The sequence below is a fragment of the Pholis gunnellus genome (assembly GCF_910591455.1).
Source record: "Pholis gunnellus genome assembly, chromosome: 11".
In the NCBI taxonomy this organism is placed as follows: domain Eukaryota; kingdom Metazoa; phylum Chordata; class Actinopteri; order Perciformes; family Pholidae; genus Pholis; species Pholis gunnellus.
The window spans coordinates 879,620-904,691 of NC_136538.1; the positions used below are offsets into that span (position 1 = coordinate 879,620).

At 38.7% G+C, this 25,072-nt stretch overlaps 2 protein-coding genes across 2 annotated transcripts in view; both read right to left on the minus strand.

Moving 5' to 3' along the window:
- Window positions 1-7,113, minus strand: part of atp6v1ba (ATPase, H+ transporting, lysosomal, V1 subunit B, member a) — a 43,898-nt gene extending 36,785 nt beyond the window's left edge. Inside the window, exon 1 of the mRNA XM_079168283.1 lies at window positions 6,936-7,113. Within this exon, the coding sequence (XP_079024409.1) occupies window positions 6,936-7,044 (109 nt within the window). The 5' untranslated portion in view covers window positions 7,045-7,113. The remainder of the gene's footprint in view (window positions 1-6,935) is intronic.
- Window positions 7,114-18,897: 11,784 nt separating this feature from the next.
- vax1 (ventral anterior homeobox 1) lies at window positions 18,898-24,830 on the minus strand (the record flags this gene model as incomplete). Its single annotated transcript, XM_079169152.1, has 3 exons — window positions 24,599-24,830; window positions 22,735-22,922; window positions 18,898-19,437 (listed from the first exon to the last, which is right to left on the minus strand). The coding sequence occupies exons 1-3, from the start codon at window positions 24,810-24,812 to the stop codon at window positions 18,898-18,900; spliced, it is 942 nt and encodes a 313-aa protein (XP_079025278.1). The 5' UTR covers window positions 24,813-24,830.
- Between the last annotated feature and the right edge of the window lie 242 nt (window positions 24,831-25,072).

Genomic DNA, 25,072 nt, shown 5'->3' on the forward strand with positions numbered 1-25,072 from the left:
CTTTTAATGTAAAAAATGTGCCGCGGCTCAGAAAGGGTTGAAAAACACTGGTCTAGTGTATCCTATGCTAAAGGAGATGAGAAAGGAAGCATTGTAGCACCTTCCCTTACCATTTAGAGAATTCAAACGACTCATTATGGCTGCCACTTTGATACTTCCTGGTCAGTTCATTCTGTTAAAAACCTTCCTATGCGAAAAATACTTTTCGATCGCAGCCTGTGTTTTGACATTCCTAATAAATGACACAGGCTTCTAACCCTGTAGGTACGCAGGTACTCCATAAAGAGGACTCCCTACCTCACTGCACTGATTGGGAGGAAATGTAATCAGGCTCGAACCAGGAAATGTGTGAGCAGAGTGGTGCCTCTTGTCTGCAGGGCCATTTTGCTGGTGGGTAGTATAGTAGAGGAACAAAGCGGTCTTTACAGAAAGGCAGCTGGTTAACACAACAGCTTCATTACAAAAGGTGGTGGGGTGCTGTGATTACAATAGCTAGAAGCATAGGCTTTGACAGAGCAACAGTTTACAGCCATTTGCTCTGGTTGAGGCACATTTTGGCATAATGTCACCTGCTAACTTCACAAAGCTTTTTATACCGTTTCCTAATTACCTCCATTTAAAAGTTATAGGCTAGGCTTTGTCACAGTTAAAACAAACTAGTTTACAAAAGTTTTATGTTAGAAAACAAAGAGATGTTCAAAATCACATAAAATTATAGATTTAGAAAATATCTCAAATTACAGTAAATTGCTGTAATCACATAAAACCACATCCTTTGGTACTATCCAAGACTGGTTCTAGTTTCACTCTAAAGCCTGGACCAAGAGATGCAGTACAGTGAGCCTGCAAGAACCCTCAAATAGCATCGATGGGAAACTTGAGGTAAAACCTAAATACTCGAGATTATCTTAACATTTTCTCTGCATTACTTTCATTCGGGGCGGCCTAGCTGTTAATAAGAGCTGCATCGATGAGTTGCGTCGAAGTGTGACAGCAGTGCAGTGTCTGTGTGTAACACTCAGCTTCCATTGTGGCCGTGCCAACCAATCTTTTTAAATTTCATATGCACTCTGCAAACACAAGTGCTCTAGCAGACAGTCCACAGCTTGCTGTCAAAGCAGACTCACAAAGCTAAATGTGGCAGTGAAGTATTGTAGCCCAGGGTATTGTAGCCCAGGGTTAAGAGTTGAGCCTATACTTATTAAGGCAATAAAATAACACAGACTTAGTCTGAACCAAGATGGCAAACTCTTTATTGATCCCACCTTGTCAAAGGCAGCACATTACAGCTTCACTCTTTCCGTTCTAACCTTTCACAATAAAAGCCCTACCACCACAGCATCTCCGCTCACTAGAGGGAACTTAAATTCACTCAAAGCATTTCACTAAGAGGTAACAACAAAATGGCTTACAGTTTCGCTCGCACTTATCTCTGCAAGGATTTAACCTTTTATAAGCAGCAGTGTGACAAGGTGGAGAGACATGAACATGTAAAAAGCCGATCTTACTAACGACTACTACTAACTAAAACCAGAAACAAGACACTAAAAGCTTTTAATGCTTTCATGTAATAGTTTTCATGTAAAGCTAAGGCTTAAGGGAAATTGTATAGCACTGTGTCCTGGTGCCACTTTATATGTGAGCACACAAAACAAATGAGAGCCCCTTCCCAACACCGGACTGACTCACTGCACAGATTTCATCTATGGAAATTACCTGACTGATACATGGGGATTTTCTTTTTCAGACAATACGCACTTCTTTAAATGACCCAGACATTTTTAAGATGACAAAGGAATGATGAGCGGTCAGCAAAACAAGTGTACCGTTCATGTGGACTGGTTTCTGCTCATGCAACAGACGGAAATGGTGTCAAATCCTTAGCTTACATTTGAATGTTCTTTCATGAAAACAATGGCAAACGCCCACGAACGGTCTTTTCTAGTGACAAGCTAGCTGCTTAAGCCCAATTAGAATGTGGATTATAGAACTGTTACAAAAATAACATTGATTTTATAGAAATTACTTTCATGGTGACAGATGAGACATTTGTTTATCGTGACTACATTATTACCATTAATTAAATCCTCACAAAGAAGTATAGCGCCTTGCTCTATGTCTTTTCATAGCACTAAATGACAGAATGCACAACTAAAACAAAGACCAGCCATTTCGTGGGCTAATAGCTTTTGTCGCATTTGACATGAGAGAGACAAAGGCCTCTAAAAAGAAAAGACTTGGTCTGATGAGAAATCTCTTTATTTGTTTATTTTCCTGCTCTGTCTCACAGCGGCTCTTCAATGGCTGCCTCTCATAAAGCTCTGTCAAGTCAATAAGCTAGTGTAAAACCATCTCAACACTGTGATCTTATGGACCGTTTGATGCCTGGCAAATAACTACACTGAACAGTCTGAACTAGTCTCTGGGATTTCCTACACTACACACTGGAGGTAGCAGCTTGCTTTAACCAGGGACATGGCTAATTCTGAGGCTGTCTGTAGCAGGTCAGGTCTTCATTCTGAGGCATTCTAACCATAGCTGCCAACACTCTGGTTTGACTCAGGTTCTTTCCATATTTCAAGGCCATCTCACAGGCCGTAACCTCTGGTTCTAGAGAGTGAGTCTTAAAACTTACATTCTCTCTACTGACCAGCAGTAGAGAGAATTTCTCGACTCTTCTGGTTGCAAAAAGTCGGATTGTATGGAAGTCTATGAGAAAATGACTACTTCTCTCTTGATTTATTACCTCAGTAAACATGAGTTTATGGTCTCAATCTCTAGTTTCAAGTCTTCTTCAATACAGCATGATGTTCATTTAGTAAATTATGGTCCATTTAGAGTCAAATAGACCATACAACAGGGTATGCTTTAGGGTGGGCTTACTGTGATTGAAAGATCGGTACCAGAGACGTATCCGGCATCTACGTCACTCCTCCACATTCCAAATATGGTAACTTCCATTCATTTTTTGCAAAAACACAACATGGCGACGGCCGTGATCCCAGATGCCGATCCAATCACCAAACTCAAGGCTTCAAAACGGCATTCCACAAACCAATGGCAGGCAGAGGGGCCAGCTAACTTAGCGGTTAGCTTAGCAGTTGTCAAAACAGCAGATATTTAATATGGTCATAAAATTATTCATGTTAATATGAATTGATATATGTTAAGCTGCAACCTTTTCATACAATGATTTTTTTGTATATTGTATAATTTGGGTCTATAAATGTTTTTATTTACTTCTGACAGAAGAATAAGCCAGCATAAACCAATATAAAAAGCCAACATGGAAAAAAAAAAGAAAAAAAAAACATGAAACCAGCAGATTAAAAAAAAAAAAAGGGGTCAAGGCACTCAAACAAATTGTCATTATTTATCACCAAGGAGATCCACGTGAACAATATCTTCCTCTCTCCTGCTCCTTATCAGAGTACCAGAGCCGACTCAACAGAGGGGGAATTAGGGTCCACCACCATGTTATGCATCATGAGTAGTTGCGGTCTCCTCAAAATGACCCTGGAGTTAGCCAGGATGTACCATTTGGTGATAAATGAATAAATAAAATTCCTCAGTCCTCACATTTTTCTCTCGCTTCCCCACTGGGACGGGCTGAGACATGAATGCAGTGAGAGCCATTATTGTACAGTAATTCCATCCCTACTCTGAAAGTCTCACCCGACTTCTATATGTTCACAACAAGTTATCTGAATACTTTTATCTGAAAATGTATGGTATCATTAAAAATAGTTTTTATTCGTTTGTCTCTCGATACGGTTTGGCACAAAATGTGATTCACATACCTTACAAATGAGGAAGTAACTAAAAGAGGAACAAGACCTCCTCACTCTGCTCAGCAAAATAAGTTCAAAAGTTACAACACTCACTGAATATTAAACCATAATTCACTGACGCACTGTCAACTGAAAAAGAGTATTGAAACCTACTCTGGATGTGTACCCCCTGCAGTCCATATAGGTTGGCTTTCTATCTGAAAAAAAAAATCAATGAGCATCATCTAAACTGACATAGCTTCTCAACCCTCCTGCTGAGCAGGACTGATCGTGGGCTTGACATTCGGCTCCGGTGAACAGCCGTTTGCATTGGCACTCATGTAGTATAATGTGCATCCATACATATAGTTTTGCACTTAAGTCAATAAAACTACAGCTGCAGACCGTAGGCCTCTATGAATGCCTCTCATATAAAAAGCAGCATAAGAGACATTAAAGGATCAAAATCTCTAGCCACCAGCAGGGTCCTAAAACATGCTAAACATATTGTAAAAGCAGCACCTGCAGTATTTGTGGAGCATGTAAAAAGTTTTTTGAACAGTTACTTGCGATAATCTTTTGGCACCGACTTGCCGCCTCAACGTCAGAATGGACTGCTGCTGCTTAGTAATGTGCTTGGTGAGCGAAAAAGGCGAGCCATTCAGCAAATAAGGGGAATTTTAAAAGTAGGATGATTAGATGTGTTAAGGACAAGTGTTTCATCCCATGTTGCACGCTCTATGCTTACCTTTCTGACGGCTCGAGCTCCATTAAGTCATTTCTTTTTAGTTGGCTAAGAGGCTTTCAGTACATGCCAGCCTCTCTGCCACTTACACAAAGGGGGGAAAAAATCATCACCTTGCTGGCTTCAAGGCTCGGTCTGTGCTGAAAAGTATAATAAAGTCACGATAAAGACTCAACATCAGGTTCACAGTGCGTCAAACACCAACATCTGTGAACCTCCATATGTTGAGTGAAATCATGTCATCAGCATGGCCATAAAATGATCCATAAGACCAGCGCATGAACAAAATTAATCACAGTGGTCACCAACGTAGATTACGCTTCATAAATGAGACCCTTGTTTTGTTTGTGTAGGAAAACAAACAATTTTTACCTTCTCTTCACAGAATATATTGCAGCCCAACTTCCCCTAAGCAGGACATTCATCAAAAACATTGACATCCTCAAAACCAATCGGATTCACTCAACCTATTCCATACTGACAGTATCAGGCTGGTGGTAATAAATCAGCATTCAGACTTTTCATGGGGTATTAAATCTCTGATAAAAAATAAAATAAAAAAGGATTTTCAAGATGTTTCTTTAAACTAAAATGTCTTATACAAGTAGTAATAGAGAGAAAGAACGAGAATGAGAGTTGTAAACTGTAGCAGTGCAGTGTACAATTCATTTGTTGGTGAATAAATGCTACAACTACTCTTGACACAAGCCAAGTTCCATGTTTTCCAGCTGCTGATTAGAAGGAAGGGGTTAGCTCCGAACTTAAAGTGGGCTAACCTTTAACTTGGAACAGCTATTCTCACTTTATGCAAACGCCTTTCCCTCAAGTTTTGCTCACTTTTGATAATCAATTTTTTTTTTTTAAAAGCTTGTGACAACTTTCAAATAGAATGTTATTTGGTGACTTTCATAATCTTCAATTAATTGATATCAATACCTTACGGTTTGTGACAGTTGGTCTGACAAATTAAAAGTTTTTAAAACATCACATTTGGGCTTCTTACAACAGCCCAACTATAAATGTCACTTTCCACAAGACGTGGTAAACACCTAAAAAATTGCCAATGTTACAATTATGTAGTTCCCCGTGGACACATCTTTTGGATTGAAATGACCACGTAAAGACAGAAAACACTTTGAAACTATGCATTGCGAAATATCACAACTTTTATGGCAAAACTCATTTCCTAATAACTATTATCATCAGCAGAGATAAACCTTTGAAGCGACACTAACAGCATACGACCTGTATTCAAATATTTAAATAAAAGATTCCATCAACAATTGTGGGTCGAAGTGTAGGTAAACCAATAGGAGAAACCTGGAGGTTTTCCGGTCCCATCAACACCACTGCAGGCTGCCCCTCTCATGTGACACGGATCACGTGAGCGATCATCCCATCTGTCACGCTAAAATTACCAACATTTATAAGGAATCCATTTCGTACGGCGCCACACAGTAACAATCCGGCAGTATGGGAAGTTGACTGTGAAGCGTGCCTTACATGTTCCAATCTCAACACTCACATTAAACACAAACACGGCACCGTGTCTCATTCAATCGTGTGGCTATCAAGTCAGCTGATTGTCTGCAATGTTGGCTAATCCACTGCGCTAGTGACATTTAGCTAACGTTAGCTGTGTAGGATTGCAGTAACGCTGGGCTTGTACGCAGTCATCGCAATAGTGCATTTGTTCCTAAATAAACATACAACTTCTAGTTAGACTATGCTTCGTAAAACTAATTCATTCAATTAAAGTTGAGTGTAACGCTTGCTAAAATGATGAACGATGACTCTTGCCAGACTAGCCACTACAGCTAGCATGCTAGTTTAGCTGATTTGCTGTCTGGCACCAATGGCATACGTGTAACATGTAGCTAGTTTTATAAATACAGTATGTAAAGCAAATGTTGATGGCAGTTATACTACTAATTTGTAACCTTAACCTGCATTACATTTCCATCGTAAAAGCAGCTAACGTTAGCTTGTTTATAGTCGTGATTCACAACGTTAGCATCATTGCCTGATGGCCCCGTATGCTGCATCACAGGTACCTGGGTATACGCACTCGTATAAAAAGCCATGGCTGAGCATTTGTATTTTCTGTCATGAACATTGTCATACTTAGTACAAATTGAACACACGTTTACAAACCATCAGACCCAGTACTGGACTATATTATTCCTAATTTATCTGATCCTGGACAGTGCTACTAACGTTACATATTTAATACAATGCATTACTATCTTAGATCCAAGCTAATAAAATGTCAAACTGAAGCGTAACAAGAATGATATCTAGTATACGAGTATTCTAAAAAGAGTGCCATAATCCTAAATTTCCTTGTCATTGAATAAAGCACAACAACCTTGTTAGCCACTAGCTGCAGCTACCTCCAGCAGCCTGCTAACATCACGTACTTAGCCTAGGTTGAGAGATGTAATTTCTGGTCACAGCCTGGGTGTGTGTCCTCGCAGCTCCTGCCATGCCGTTGATGTCCATCGCCCTGTTTGCCACCAATGTTGCCATCGTCTGATGAAGAACAGGGAATCCGAGAAAGCTAATGTTGGTCGATGTGCTTTCCTAGCTTGTTCTGAATAGAGCGCTGGTCATATGACACTGAGGATCCGGATGTTTGTGGAGAGCGGATGGAGCCGAATGATGGGCGCGCGCATGAGCAAAAATAACGTTAGAGCTTTAGGGTCTAACCTTTTAATCATAACACGTTGCCAAAGTAAAGTGTGTAAGTATACCAATAACAATATAATACAAATATAATCACCTGCATACAAGTAGCATGCAGTTATTAGTTCTTGCCACCAGTTCTGCAGCATTTAGAAGTAAAAGCAAGCCTGGGAAACTTGAGAGGTGGGTTTTTAAATGAGAGTTATTCATATTTTATTTATTTTCGATGATTTGCCTGGTGCATTCGAGAGCTTTTGTCAGCATCACAACTTGTATGATTGCACCTGAATGAAAAATAAATTCCATAGGATATAGAATTCAAGCACAATACCTGTAACTAAATGTTTCCACAAACTGTAGTAACTAACATTACTGCAAAACCTGGCATCAAACATGCCTCCTGTATTGTCTGTCGTGACAAATAACAAACTTCCTCAACATTAATTCCACATGCAGTTTCACGGACAGGGAATAAGCACAGAGAGAAAGAAGAAGCTAAACTTTTAGGAAATAATTATTGTGAATGCTGTTTCTGTTAAAGGAGAATCTCTGAACAGCAGAGCAGTCAGTATCTAATGACTTTGTTGTTCTTATGGAAATCATGATGTGAAAATGTATATGATGCTGAATTTAACGTGGCAACAGCTAAACACAGAGTAAAACCTTGGACATACTTTCCACATTCTGCATCCGCAGACCTTTACCGGTCACGCGAACGTGCACGTAGTTCCATTCATACAACAATTGATGGTCCACGTCCGGCTTCCATGCATGCGCATTTTCTGATCCACACTCTATGGTAGTAATGCACCATAACGTTGTTTGCCTGGAGCTTAATACCATTTGGCTGTCTTTGCATTCCTTTAGAGACAAATTATATAAATGTGGGTAATGGTAAATCTCTTCGCACAACCTTTCTTCAAAACAAGCAAACAAGTTTGTTTTCTTCTTCTTTTTCTCGGTGCACCAACTGGACTTGAGTGTGGAACATCTGGTATGCGTACAGTGCGCTCGGTCACAAACATTGGATTGCACATTGACGTGCACAGAGCAGCATCAAACAGCATCCTAAAATGGGTGAAAAAAACCCAAATCTCATTAGAATATGACAAAATATACTTATAAAATGGAAACAGGAAATTAATGTTAAACTGCAGATTCTAAACAAAGGCCCCAGCTAGGCTACTTTTTGAAATGTTATGGTAATTACTTTGTTGATAAGAATTTAACATCAGATATGCTTAATGAATAGAAGCTGGCAGAAGTGGATATCTGCTGTATCTAATGTATATGTGCTTTATCTGTTTGTCTCTCTCAGTCGTTCGCTCTCTCTCTCTCTCTCTCCCTCTCTCTCTCACACACACATACACACTCATTCACCAACACAATGTATATTGTTGAGTGACAGGTAAAATTACATGATTGCACACATTTTCCCCTTAAAATGTCTTAGTTTGCTGTTTTCTCATTTTTGAAGCTCTGATGCATTCTCATTTGACGCAGCATGTTCTGCACAATAGCTGGTAAGCGGCTGTTTGAAGATGATTTTGAACCATGCCCCCTGCACAACCAACACACTGGCATCACATACAGAAAGGCACAGCTCTCTCTCTCTGATGGTGGAAAAGCACTACAGACTGAAGTGGTAAGCTCTGCCATGGTTAGGCTGACGGCAACCCCTAGAGAGCTCATCCAAACGTTTCAGGCTGCATGCAAAAAATAGCAAATTAATGCAAGTGAAGGGCTTCTGCCTACAGGAGCAGTGCCCTCATTTTTGAAATACAATTTTTTTCCCTGAGTCTTTTCTGATGAGTTTAAAGGGATACGATTCCCCTCAAACTCAGATTAACCCATCTCGGCAAATATGTATCATAATATGAATGCATTTATTGTGTATGTTTGCTGCTGTTGTTGTTAAAGGGTTCACACAGTGTCCTGATGTATAAACAGTATGTTAAATTCAGCTTAGTACCCCTATGAATGACATTCATACTGAGTAATTCCACAGCCTTCAATATATGTCTAGATTGTGTGTCCCTTATGTAGCAAAGCTGAATGTAAGGGTATGAAGTTTGGAAAGTTGGAAGGGTGTGTACATCTGTTCATTCATGCAGGACACTGGAGATCACTTACTGTGCACGGCAGCAGGATTCTCGCAATGTCAAGACATCATGCGAGATTTGTGTATAAGCCAGTGCAAGGATCAATCAGTGTCCGGTGAGTAGCCACTGGCAGCTACAGGCAGACTAACGTGATCTTGGGATATCACGAGAATCCAGCTGACGTGCAGGTTAACATGTAACCCATGTCCTTAGGAATTCCTTGTTATTAGCTAGTATTGGCCATATTTCATGCTGTCTGGAGAGGAACACAAATGAATGCAATGATTGAATGACCAAGTCATTCTTTGGTCTCCTCACCTCAAGCGAGCGTAACAACTTTTTTACATGATAGAGAAAGTTAATGCTTGACTTCAAAATGTGCTTAAGAATACATTTATGGAAATACAGTGGTCATATAAAATGGTATGGACTGTATTTACATGTATATAGTGATTTTCTAGCCTTCCAACCACTCAAAATGATTTATATGTCAACATTCACTTCAAAAACTGTGGTGTCTCTCTCCACCACTGTTGCCTAACGTCCAGTAAAGGGGGCCAGAGAACAGGGCGGAGCTGGCACCAGTTGGGAAGAATTATCTTTCTGGATAACCTACACTGCCGACTCACCCTAACCCTCTAGTAAGCAAAGCCTTTATACATGATGACATTAAAACGTTATCATTAATAATTTTACTGACAATAATAATTTTACTGATGTCAATAATTTAGTTTTCTTACACTAAAATACTGCTCATTGTACGGGTTTAGCTTAAGAGGAGAAACTAACACGTCGGATGACATAGTCTTATTTCTTGTACGCAAAAGTAACTGCAAGTTCACCTAAGGTCACCTAGCATTAACATTAGCATTACCGCAGCCACCTGTTCTCTCCAGCAGCGAAACATTCAGCAGCTGGATTCCCTTGTTCACTAAAATACTGCTCACTTTCTGACTTTAGCTTGAGAAAAGAAACTAAAATGTCTGACGATGTAGTGATATTTCTTAAGTGAACATCTAGAGGAAGATTTAAGTGAACCACAGTCATTTAACCTTGGATTTACTCATTACTTCCAGTAGCTATGCAGTGAAAGTGATGTTATATCAACATCCACAGCACACCATAGTGTGACGTTAGCTTAACTTTTTATAAATCAACCTGGTTTTATAAACCACAAACCAAGCGAGAAATCTAGGTGTAGTTATGGATTCAGACCTCAACCTGAACAGCCATATCAAGACAATTACAAAATCATCCTACTATCACCTGAAGAATATATCAAGGATTAGAGGAAAAACGTGTCCATGCATTTATCTTCAGTAGACTGGACTACTGTAATGGTGTGTTTACAGGTCTCTGTAAAAAGTCAATCAGAAAGCTGCAGCTGATTCAGAACGCTGCAGCTCGAGTCCTCCAAGAAAGTGGATCACATCACTCCAGGTCTGAGGTCTTTGCACTGGCTTCCTGTCCAACAAAGAGTTGACTTTAAAACCCTGCTGTTGGTTTATAAAGCACTGAATGGTTTAGGGCCAAAATACATTTCTGATCTGCTGCTACCTTATGAACCATCTCGAGCCCTTAGGTTGTCTGGGACCGGTCTACTTCCTGTTCCCAGAGTCAGAACGTTCAGGTGTTCTGCTCCACATATCTGGAACAAAGTCTCAGAAAGCTGCAGGTCTGCTGAGACCCTCAGCTCCTTTAAATCAAGATTGATGACTTTTCTGTTTGCTGCTGCCTACCTTTCGGTACCGAACGAGCCTCATTTGGGTTACCAGCGAGAGAGTTTCGCGAAGAGAGTGTCGCAAAATGCACTTTTCAGAAACGAATATAATGAATGTTACACACATGTTATATACCCACTTAACGAAGAGATTCTGGGAAAAAATACAAAAAAAAGCAATTTTACTCACTCCAAACACAATTATACACAAACTAATATAATCAACTACAAGTTGTACCACAATATCACGTATTTTCAGCAAGCTACGGCGAGCTTCGCCCTCCGCTACCAGATATCATCACAAAGTAACAACTATCATGGCCAACCGATACATCGGAGAGCAAGAGGATTCGACACACAATCCGGAGATATCTTCAGTATTTCTCTCAGTGAAACCATTATAAACATAGAGCCAACAAACCATCGCAAACAATCATATCGCTTCTCACCGTCAGCTGATTTTCGTGAAGAAATCGGAGAAAACCGGACAAAATCCCCGTAGAAATCCGTGCAGCCATGGGCCTCCCGTCTGCCCTATGTGTTTCTAAAGTTTTCTATGAAAAAATGGTGGTCAACCTACCTTGCTGGACGAGCGGTTGTGATTTTTACTTTTCGACGAACTGATTTTACACTCGAGGTGGCGTGGCGAATTTTGGATTTTTAGTGGCTACGGATTCTGTCAATCTACTCCAAGTTCCTCCCATCGCCTTCCTGAGTCATTTCCGCATCCAACGTGGTGTCATAGCCTGAAATTGGCCAATCATAGGCTTTTGAAAGCTCCAATACCCATACTGAGAGAGACGGAAAAATCTCTGGAGGAGACTTGAATCAGGCCCTGAGAGGTAAAAATGGCTCAAAATGATGCCAAACTGCTGTATTTGGAAAGATACTACACTAATAGTCATAAAACAAGTAAAATATATAGTTATATAGTATATAAAATTAGAATGGCACAGCTGGAATAGCTGGTTCCACAATGACAAATTGGGCCGACCTCCCCTGACCTCTCTGTACCAAAGCCTCTATAACTTTGTTGTGCTTCACTTTAACAAAGCCACATTTTTTTGAGACTATTGATATGTTGTGCTACGACTTTGGGAGAGTTTTAGGCTTACTGCTGCATTATTTCAAAGAAAAAAAACCAATAAAAGTGCTTTTTCTTCAGGCGAACCTGAACATTTTCAATTTGAGCTGTGTGCCATATTCATTTAGTATTAACCAGTAACATATACACTGATATTTACACAGCTCAACAAATCTCACAAGTGTTTCTGTTATTATAACATCAACATTATTCAAATAGACTCTTTAGTATGGGTATGCAATTTTCGAGCAGAGGCCTAAAACTAGGCTTCGTGGAAATAAGGATATAATCAATTTCCTGCATTTCTGCATTTTACTACTGTATTGTATTTCTTACACTGCTTTTTGACTGTTTTTAATGTTTTAATGAATGTTCTTAATTGTTTTTAAATCTCCTTTTCTTTTGCCTTATGTTTTGATGCTTGTAATGGTTTTATGTGAAGCACTTTGAATTACCTTGTTGTTGAAATGTGCTATACAAATATACTTGCCTTGCTGGCTGCATGTTTTTGTAGTTGGTCCCAGCCAGTGTACAAAATCCCCGCTGACATTTTGGGATTCCCAACTACCTAGTAGTGAATAACACACTTATGCTGAAGTCTTACAAAGATTAAAATGTTTTTATTAAAAACAGTGATTAGTTCTTTTGTCCATTTGTCTGTCTTAAAGGGATAGTGCGGGTGATTTGAAGTGGGGTTATATGAGTTACTTATTCATAGTCAGTGCATTACCTTAAGTAAATGACAGTTGGCACAACCCCAGTTTGGAGAAACAGGCCAGCATGGTTCTGCAGCAGCCAAACATATTTTAGACACCTAGGAAAGGTCCACTTAAAATAAATAATATCAGTTTATGTGTACGTGCGGGACGTTCCAACCACCATCTACTGTAATTCAAAGACTATGGATAAGTACCTCTTACAACCAAACTTCCAATAATTCAAACTATCCCTTTAAACGTTGGCATTGAATGTCAAGAATTTCATTGTAACTGAACACAATCAGTGGTTAGCAGAATTATTCAATATCAATGTATTTTCTGGTGAAAGGGTCATTTAAGGTAATATCAAATGCTAATGACATTGTTCTAGGTTGCTTTGAGGAAGTCCTGGAAAGACAATAAGGTCTGTCCAATCATTTAGTGGATTGTCCTGATTAAGTAAATCATCCTGTTGGTGCGCCATGCCAACAAAATAGCAAATTGGTTAGTTATAGTCCACTCATAATGTTTAAAGTTAAAAGCCTGAACTCTAAGCCAAACAAAGATTGTTACTGGCATTTTTACAGTTGTTTTAAAGCTACGTTACTTGATTTGTCTTTATTTCTTAGGTGAGCCTATCTTTTAAGTGTTAGCAAACAATTACCTATTTCTATAACCACCTGCTGTCAAGCAATATCAGTTTTGTATCAAGGTTACAAGGTTTATTTATTTTTTTTATTCTATAACAGGGTTCATTTGCTAGCCAACTTTTCCTGGGTACAAACAGTGACAGTAAAACATTAAAGCACTTTACTCAGCTCGTTATTTTGTCAGAGAAGAAATGATGAGCCTGTAATAGTTTGATACTTTTGCCATTTTTGCTTTAGTATGCGTGTGTGTGGGGGGGACCTTAAAGGTAGACTAAATGAATGAATTTGTTTTTTATGCATAAATGACTGACCCTCGACTCGAGAGTCATCTGTTTCATTTGTTTCTCGTTTGCTCTAGTCCACCACCTGATCTTCACAACTATCTTACTGTATTTGTTTCAAGTACTGCATAGACGATGGCCCGTTGGTAAAATGTCGTTGTTATTTATGTTATTATTTTCTATTTCACTATTAATGATTGCAGTCATATCATATCCATTTTTGTTAAAAACGTTTTTTTGAGCCTTGCTGTTAAGTTCTTACACAGGAAATCCGAATTGGCCAAGAAAATTACTATTGGTGCATCAAACAATACTTCAAACTAAAACAAAGACCTGAAAGAGGCTTAACCGCTCCATAGAACTGTGGAGAACTGCAGTCACTTTGGGTTCATCTTTTTACAGGACACAGTCAATTGATCCGCTGTTGATATGAAGAGAATGCTAGTGCAGCTTTCAATAATTCCATAAGTAAATCAGTAAATAAGTAATCAATCAACAGAATAGAGACACTGCTAAATGACATTAGCTTTGCTAATTTTATTTACGTACTTCCACTGCAAATAACATTATAGCTTATTTTATTTTTTGTATTTTTTGTGCTCCATTGATAGCCATTGATAGCATTGGTGATATTGTAAAAGCGACGTGAATATATCGTGGTATTCTAAACTGCAAACTCAGTGCCAATACAACACAGTAGCAAGGGTGCTGCAGAGGTAATTAAACATTGTAGTATTTCAACACATTTGGTAATTAAGGTTATTTCATGGCTGTGTGCTAAGTGTTTCACAGAATACACAAGTGGAACCCTTGCTTTGGAGAGGTTTCCGCTCCCCTCACTCTTTGATTACGTAATGGGATTAATTATTCTTCGAAGAAGCAGAGTGACTAAACTGTGCAGGTTATACAACCTGTAGCTCCGTAGCACTGCGGAGCTTTAAGTTGCTGAATCAGTGTGCTAGAAGAGGGTCGCTTCTTCCGAAAATCTTCACATATTAATCCCCAGATTCACTGTATGGCACAATAAGGACAAGGACAATAACAGTAACTGAAAACAAGACAGGATGTAGCCTTTCTTTCACCTCCTAAGACCTGAGCTTAAAGACCGGACCATGTGATGGGTGAAAATGTGTTGGTGGTCTGCAGCTATAACAGCCCTGCCTGCGCATGCATACACACACAGTCGCCCGAAACCCCCCACTTACAAAAACCTCCCCGACCTTCCTTCTAATTGGACTCGGGTGAAGGGAGAGAATGGGAGGGGGTGGCTGGGGGGGAGTTGAGAGGTGGTAGGAGGCGTAAATGTGACCTTTCTTTTTCCTCCGGGGAGATTCCCAAGACACAGTGGGGAGGATTGGTTTCTTTGGGTCTGCTCACAAAAGAGCCTCAGTTTTCTCTGTTGCTGGACAGTCCCTGCGTTTCTACTGTGATTACTCTGCCAGAAGTAGTACAACTAAACTTGGAACAGAACAAAAAGTTCTTATTACAGAAAAGCTTAAACTCATGCTAGCATATATGCAAACCATTGTGTGCCAAAATGGAAGTCCATTTTTCTGTTCACAGCAACAGCCAGGGGTGGACAAAGTACTCAGAACGTTTACTTGAGTAAAAGTTGCAGTGCCACACTGTACAAGCCCCTTTGCAACTTTTACTGTAGTAAACATACAAAAGTATGTTTTAAGTAAGCAAATGTAGATCTACCATAGGTCTAATATGTATCTAATTTATCATGTTATATTTGTAAAACCTGAATCTGCAAATAGTATATTAAATAGTATAGTTGTCTTAGAGTTGTAAGGGATACAAAAAGTATAAACGTATTAATATACGAACATTTGCCTCTGATATGTTTTTGAATTTAAATAAATTGAATTTGAAGTACCTCAAATTGATGCTTAACGTTAGCTCTTCCTCCGCTGGCAACAGCAGCACACCATAATTCCCCATGCTACACACCTACACCGATGCTCCCGGTCCAACTACCGATGGACTACTGTTTCCCTTCATTTATTCCTGTAATGGTTAAATTACTCCACACTCAGTTTTTGCAGTGAGTTGCTTTCAGATACGGTGTCTTTTATGTGTGTTATACTTGGGTCTTTTGATGGTCCAGGCGAGAGGTTGTGTTGTTAATGGGGGAACCAGCAAAGCTGTCCTGCTGCACACGTCGGCCACAGCACACCAGACTCACCCAGCACCTATTTCCTGTTCAATGTGTCCTGTTACACGCTTTCAGCTCAGTTTAATTGTGCTCAGTAAACTAATGCTGGATGAAAATGCACATGAGGAGCATGAAAGTTCATTATTGACCTTGGAAACCGTGGTTTAGTTTAGTTGACAGAAAAATGTGTTTTTCCAGAGCTTTCAGCCACATCTCACAGTCTTCATCAGCGAATGTGATTAAAACCATGAGATGGTTGAATGCTCTGGAAAAGCTTGTAAGTTGACCATGAGTTTTGATTTACTAATGCTCTTTTTTTTCATTTTTTTTTTCAATCTAATAAATTACACATTTTGATGAAGTTGGTTATTTCCATAATAATGACATTCTAACAAAAAATGAAATAGAATCCTATGTAAAATGCTGTATTACTAATGCACTAAGTTAAAATCACATTTAGTTTCATTGACCGAGACCCAATACAGCTATATGATACTTATCATTGACTGATGTTTTTAGAAGAGAGAATATTAACTCTAAACGAAAATGCGCATTTTATGATTTATTTTCACCCTAAAAAAATGCAACATCAAGGTACGTTTAAGTCATGAACGGTGTGTGCAGGTCGCTGATCGGACTCGACCAAACAATCAGAGGATTTGAGCCGCCTGTCCAAGAATAGGTCCCAGAGCCCTTGCTACTAAAAGCTTCTTGTTGTGAGCTGACAGTAATTATTGAAGGCAAGCCAGATGAGCATCCTCATTTAGATCAACTCCACTGCTCTGTCATCGGGATGAAAACTGCTGTACAGAGAGATTTTAGTTGGTAAATCAAACCGAAACTGTATGTAAGTATTGTGGGATACAAAAAAGTATTTTCCAAAGTGAAAGGGGTGTCCCCATTCCCATTGGAATCATACCTGGCCTGCTGTGTCACATATTTATCCTACATCCCATTTCAGGCAAATATGGAACCTAGAGGTGATAGAAATAATCAATTATTTCATTAGTTGATTAACTATTTTGATAGTTTATTAAGAATTTAGGTCATTTTTAAATCTAAAATGTTAAAGCAAAAAAACGTATTGAATGTGAGGATTTGCTGCTTTTCTTTGTTATAGATCTTTGTTAATTAAATATATTTGGGTTTTGAACAAATCAAAAATTTGAAGACATCACCTTGGAAATTGGGTCTTTAGGTCTTTTTCACAGTTTTCTGAAATTTTATCGACCCCACGATAATGAAAATATTTAGCTGCAATCCTAATGAAATATATTCAAAATGTAACACAATGTCATGACTGCTATAGTACTCCTGTAATTGCTCATTGAAACCTCTCATTCCAATTTGTAATAATGCTATTATTACAAGTTTGACTTTTAACCAGAAGTTGTTATTGTTCCACTCCAGTCAAAGATTAGTGGTGATAACATCAGTACTATTACCAAAAATTGTGAAAAAACGGTCAGGAGCATACACATCAGGCAGTGAGTGAGGTATAACAGTCATGAAATTTATCATAACATGATTCACAGCAACATGTATGAAATAAAAATGAATAACACACTTGTCTTTGTCTGTAGCCATACATAATATATATGCACATTTGTACCACACGTTTCACAAATTTCAAGATATTTCACAACAACAGCACCAAAGAGCTTTTGATTGATTCCTCAACCCGCTAATACATTCATTCATTCATTATTTTCCAGATATACTAATAATCTATTAGATACAGAAGTGAATAATTTACAATAAAATAATAATTTTGAATTTCCAGTACTTTTAAACTACAATAATTCCATCCAGTCTCCGTATGCATTAGTCTTTTATGAAAGCTGTGGATTTTCACACAGGAAGGAAAGGTTATTGTCTTGTCTTATTGGTTGAAAAAACTGTTACCTTGTAGTGTTCAACAAAGCAAGCAGCTTACTAATGCTGAAAAGCGTTTCTTCAGAACTCATTCCTTTGCTTAGCTCGTGCATGGAATAGAAATTGTACACCAAATACTCTGAGAACTCACAGTGGTATTAAAATCACAGACAAAAGAAGAGGCAGGTACTGCATCTTGAAGACGAATATGCCACAAAGTGAAGACTTTTGTTGTCCTCACCAAACCATAGAGAAAACAACACTGAACAATAGAACAATTGTACTGTATGACAACACCTTCTCTGGATTATGTTTTGGCTTTGTCCAAACTTAATACAAACAGATATACAAAGAATATTTTTGGATGCTGAATTTTTACGAGGCATCCGCGTAAGCAAATCGCATTCACATGTCAAATGCATTGGGTTTGATGCTGACAACGGCCTTGCAGTGACCTTCAAACAGAGGCACTTTTATTTCCTTCACCAATTCTGTGTTGAGAAATTGGCTTTGCTTGTTCATTCATAATGCTGCATGTTAAATTTACATTTTTTGATTTGCTGATTGGATCTCACAAACAGCTGCTTGCTTTCTTTCTCTACCCAACACAATCAACTAATAAAACACAATTCAGAAGAGGTACCATCACTTTACACTTTCTGTCACCAATCCTGTACTTGCTATACATTATGTACCACTTCTCTTACATCGGCAGAGCTGTTGTGGTAAGAAGCAGCCATATTCTCTGGGCCCGTGTGTTGTGTATATTGTAATTTGGGATTCATAGAAATCATTAAATGTGTTTTAACAGAAACCTGAAAGATCCCTCATTAATCTCGTTAGGTGTCAGAGTCTCTCTAAGTCTCTGTAACAAAGTCCTGTATGAACATTTTGTGCAAAATCCTTCCTCCGCCACCCTGTCACCCTGTAGATGAGCTTGTGTAGGTCTTTGTTTTCTTCCTTGTACAATACGCCATTTGTGCAACTGGAATACATGAACTGCTACAGAACATGACACAGACAGATGAAAGAGAATGAGCAAAACCAAACAAAGACAATAGAAGCCAGGAAAACAACCAGAACATGTCCAGACGAAACAGGAATCCATTTATACGAAAACAAAGCATCATTCCACAATTTTCTTGTCCATGGATTCTTTGCCATTGGTCCGCGTGTAAGGCTCAAAAGCAGAGGAGCTCAGGTAGCGGGCGGAAAGTTCCTGCAGGTTGCCGGCCAGGGAGCCGGCCATGGACAGGGGGTTGGAGGAAATGCGGGTGGCGACGCCACTGAGTAAGGAGGGCATGGGGAAGCTGAAGAGGGTGTGACCCGCCTGTGAGCTCTGCAGGCTCGCCACCGTCCCTGAGCTGGTGACGACGGGTAGTGGAGGGCTGCCTCCCGCCGTGCCGGTGCTGCCGCCGCTGCTGTTGCCACTGCTGCCGTTGCTGGCCATCGTCATGGAGGGAGGGCGCAGGGTGGAGCCCAGTGTGCCGCTGCCACAGTGGGGCAGGAGTCCCGGCAGGCCGGGAGGCGTCAGCAGCCGTCCCTGCTCCAGTAGTCTGAGGACGCTGCAGGTCGCTGCTGTTTCTGAAACCACTGAACGCAGCTCAGAATCCTTCCCCTGGTCTTTCTTCTGCTTAGTACGCCGGTTCTGGAACCAGACCTTCACCTGGAGAGGAAAACAGATGAGAGAAAAAGCCTTTAGAGACACTTCCTAAATCTAATGTAAACGTTTAGTTTAGTCATAGTGTAGTTCATCTATTATTGTATATAAAAAGTATGAATTTAAATGTATATAGCATTACTTTGAGAAACATATTTCTAATGTTGGTGTTAAACGGCAATAATTCTTATTCATTGACAGGTAACCGAGTTGTTACAGCGCATGATACGTAACCTTTGTTGCATGTCATACCCCCATCTCTCTCCCCAGTCAACTATCCAATAAAGATGCCAAAGAAATGACGTTAAAAGAGGCCAGTGATCATAGTACATCTGATAATCTCAGTGCTTGGAAATAAGTGCACCATGAGCTATACAACTGTGTCTCCACAGATTAACTTGATTGCTTTTACCCATAGCTTTTGTTCTCAAATCAAAAGTAGCAAAGCGCCTGTCCATCCCCTACTCATTGACCACATGCACTTTCAGATACTCACTAATGCATTGGAGTTTTATGTAGGGACGCTTACTCACACACGCGTTGTTCACCAGGTAATGATTGATCAAAAGCTGCAGTGATTCAATTCAGTCATGGAGGAGAGGGCTCACTGTGACGGTTTAGAAGGCTGGAGGCTAATTCAATCAAAACTTGCCCAGAAGCCTTTCATATGTAAAACACTGCTAAACTTTCTCAACCGCCTACACTCCAAAAGGTTCATGCATGAACTCAGATCTCAATATTCAGCTCCCGTGTGTTATTGTGTCTTTGAAACCTGCATATAAAAAAAACAATACAATTATTTTATTGTTTATTGATGTATTGATTTATTGCTTTTTGTTGTTGTCATCATGTTTAAAAATTGTGGTATGGTGTTATTTTACTAAACTGAAATTATTAACTGAGAATTACAGAAATCAATCATTTTGATAATTGTTTGATTATTAAGCAGAAAACATAAACATTCGCTGGAGGATTTGGGGATTATTGTAAATTAGACATCTTAGTAGACTTTTTTCATAGATTAAGCAAACAATTGGAAATCTACATCACAAATGGAAGTCATTTTAAGTTGCACCCTTGATGTTGTTTGTCTACAGTAGCTGTTCCAAGATAAACTACACATTTTAAAGGCATGGATAACACATTCACCTAAAGTTCTTTATCTCCGACCTCAAAATTCAAAATGGCCACCTTGAATGATCCGTACCTTCTTTAATTAGCATCGTGGCATTTCCTAGCCCTGAACAAGTAGAATTACATAAAACCTAAGAAATTCTAAAATTCTTCTATGAAAATCTAAGAAAAGGCTGACATGATTACATCTTGGAAAATGATGACATCTGATTGGTTATTCTTGTAGTTTCTAATAGCAAAGTTCATCTACTCAATTTGTTTCAGAAATGTTGCGAACGTTTCCCACTGTTTTTAGATTTTAAGGGAAGTATGTCCAGTATACTGTATATTCAGCAGTTAATGGAGTATCAAGAAGAAGAAAAACTCATACTCAATATTCCCATACCTAAGGATGAGAACAGAATGCACTCCTAGTGATAATTTAATAATTAGGTCAAGTCGTCCATCTGACTCAACAGAACCAGTTAGAGATTCTGACGTATCCGTTGTTCAGTTTCACATAATCTTAATTGAACAATTAGAGAGTTTTCTATGATTTGTACCTGTAAGTCTACTGTAGTCATTTGATTTTTTTTAGTCTGTGGTTTAACTCTTCAACCAGTTGTTAACAACAATTTCACATCAAGAAGCCCTGGGGCTCCATCCAATAGCTTCTGTTTACCACGTAAAGATTGCTAAAAAAGGAACATCTTATTCATTTTGGAGGTTACATTCTCAGTGCAAAGAAAACAAGGGGACGCTGGGAGCTCTAATAAAGATGAGCTGTGCACATAACAAATGGCTGTCATTGCTTAATGTAACAAGCCGTGAGTACCGGGGAACAAAATGTTAATTTCACCATGTTGTCATTAAAAGGCATTTCATCAGCCACTGCCTTTGTCCTGCATAAGTAGGGAATAAAGGTGATTTCTATATCACCTTTATGTGAGCAAAATAACATCTTCAGACACTTTATTACTTGTATTGAATTTTTGTGAAAAAAGAAAAGCAGCAATTGTGTTGTTCAAATAAAAAATGTAAATATTTAAAATGTAAAAAACTAAAGCAAATAAAAATGTAAATAAAATAGCTGTTGGTAAAGAGAAAAGTGAGTTTATTGTACGTCAACAAACAGTTTCAAGTTGTCGGTTATGATGTCATTTTGTGAGAAAAGGTTGACCTCTCGCAGACCTCCACATAAGGTCAACCTCCTTCCGCCGCATGAAAGCCCCAACACATTAGCACCAAAGACCAAGGTAGCCCGTTAGCCGCTTTGCACATTTATAAAAATAACACCTAGATGGATGAGACTGGAGGTGAAAACACACCAAAGCTTTGAAGAAACAGTCCAGATCATACATGGTGACCGGTCGACTGGTGTCAAACACAGGGTGCAAATGCTGTTCCTCCACAGTGCATGACCCGCTGCTGACCCCACAAGTCTGCGCTTTTTCTAATGGCAGCTTTCCTTTCAGCAGCTTCAGGTAATAATGTCAAACACTCCATAAGCTATGTTGACGCTGCATTCGATTTATTAAGAAGGCCAATGCACTCACTTGAAATGGATGCATAGCCTACTAGAAATATTTCTGAGGGAAATCCCCTGAATCCAAGAGATGAATGCAAAACAAAGCTTCACCCCGGCGCCTATATTCAAAACACTGAGTTGGAACCTGCGATGTCTGTGAAGACTAACACTCAACAACAACTACAGGTTTTTAATGATTATTGGTGGCATTAAATATTTGTTTATTTGTATCTGTAGTGCTCATAAAACAGGCCTATTTCCATCTGGACTCAAACTGTAACTTTGCATGTGAGTATACCTTGTGTTATATGGAAGGAAACTGATTGGATCTTTAAAATATTCTAACTGCTTTGTCAGAAATAGACTTGATTATTTATTTGCAGAGGCTTACAAATGAATTGGATTATAAGGGTAATTTCACCTTCCTTAGTGGTCCTAAAAGATTGTAACATGATTATCTTAAATCAAAATAGATGGTAGTTTTTGGTGTAAAAACTGAAGACGAAAAAGGAAATGACATTAAATTCACACTATATAATATTGTTATTTCAGTTCAAACAAAAGCACCCGTTATGTCTTTTGCACATTAGATTGTCCAGTTTACACAGAGTAAATGCACATTTTTTTAAACCTAGTATGGTACGAGAACAATGCATACATACCTGAGTTTCAGACAGATTGAGCTGACGGGCCAGTTCTGTCCGTTCCCTCCCAACCACATACTGGCACCTCTGAAACTCCATCTCTAACCGGTAGAGCTGCTCTGCAGTGAAAGAGGTGCGGGTTCGTTTGGGCCGGTCCAAATCCAAACCCTTCGGCAGGATAATCTCTCGGATAGAGCCTTTAGCATCTGCAACAATTGAATTAACTTTGAATTAACAATACTGAGGCAAAGAACAATTACAACAGATACATAAGAAATATATTCCTAGCTGTAGATAGATTTTACATTGTTCATTACACAAAACATTATTATTATTATTATTATTATCATAGCGCAGTAGTGGAGGTTATGAGATTGTAAAATACAGAGTCAAATTCAGATTTTATTTACTAATTTAAACATATGATAAAGTGCATAACATGACTGTGGGCTTCATATCAGTGTATGTGGAGTAAATGTAACATAATGTGCTCAGAAAAAAAATACTGTTTGTTTGAATAATGCATCACATCGAAGAGTTTACAACACGTTCATTCTTTAGGGTACAATTAATCCCAATTAAATCTTATGAATTTAAAAACTCCAAACTTCTGTTATTTGGTATGAAAAGATGAGATGTGTTTGAAAAGTTACATTTATACAATTACAGCATGTTTACAAATGTGTGCACATAATAAGTAATTACATAAAAATGTATTATACTATAAATAACTGAAATATGTTCCATTTCAGTTCACACATGTAGTCTGTGTTGCCACAAAGAGAAATTACAACAATGAGTGAAGGCCAAAATTCTACAAACCCCAAATAAACCTAATCTATGTTCAACAATGTGTCTTTTTAAATGTTGAGATTTTTAAAATATTTTGAAGATTTTAAATTATTAAACTGACTACAATTCCATATAATGACAAATAAATGTGGTTGCAATGATACAATCAATTAATTCATATTATTAAAAACAAATATGAATGCAGTGATATCCAATAGAATATTTTAGTTTCTCTATATTTCTGGTAGAGAGGCTGCTCTTTCTCATTACATCTTGCGTAACTAATCCACTGTTTTTGGCGAAGTTACATTCATAGTTTGTTTTCATACACTCTCAGTGTTGAGCCAACATTGCATGAAGGACATTACATTAATCACTCTCTGGGCAACGGACACTCATACACACAATTTTATGCTATCATTTGTTGACATTCAATACCTCTAGAAACAAACTCCCATCTCCTTTTTTCTGTGTTTTAATATTTATAATCTCAATATTTATCAGCCTGAAAGTGGAATTTAAATGAACCCATGGGAATATAAGTGAATTGTTTATTTTGATAATTAACATTAAACATATTTGAATAATTTTACATTAGGTATTATTTAAGTATGAAATCCCCCCCAACAATTTGCCTGTCATAGTGTTTACAAAAAGTCCAGAGAGAAAATCATTGAAGTCATAAAGAACGTCTGGCCTAGAATTGAAGATATCTTTAGAACAATGAGCTCTTCTTCATGACAAATGATTAACTTCTCTTACATTTTTATATTCCTATAATTGTACTTTTTTTCTAAATACATTTTTTGATTGAGAGGATATTTTTGCTATTAACTCTTAAGTTAAGTGAAACCCTCCAAATTGTGAACTTTCTCTATATTTATCTACAACTACTGTCTGATATTACAAAAGCTTAATTTCAGCTCTGTTCTTGAAGGCACACTCTCATTTGCTTGAATGTAAAATGTTATCTCACTACAGTTTAGACAACGTTTTCTCAAGATTATGTACGAGAACTGTATGATCTCAGAAGTACGACATGCACTGCAAGTTCCAAAAAGAAAAAAAAGAGAAAGACCACAAGTCTTACCTCGGACTAGTATTCTCCGACAGTAGTCTGGGTCCGCCGTGCTCCCCCTGTTCTTCTCGCAGTTGTCCACGGTCCCAGAGGGGGAAAAGGAGTCTGGCTGCTCCTTGAGGAAGCTTTTGGACAAGCTGCCCTGGGAGTCCTTCTCATCTTTCCCCTTCTTTAGTCCATTCCTCATCCCCATCCCTTCCGTCTCTTGGTTGTACCTGACCTCCATGCTCAGTTTATCCTCCTGGACCTGTGGCTTGTCTGCCTCTTTTTTTCCTTTGTCAGGTTAAAAAAAAAGGAGATTACAGAGAACACGGAGCAGCCGATCGTCTGGACAGTGTGGGGTTTAGTTTCAAAACAGCACCTTTCAGCAGGGCAGAGTCAGCTATCTAATGTCTGGTGAAATACTTCCGTCCGCCGACCAAGGAGCCCTATTATCACTGACCAAACTCCCTTGCCCAATGATCATGGACTTCTCAGTGAAACTCA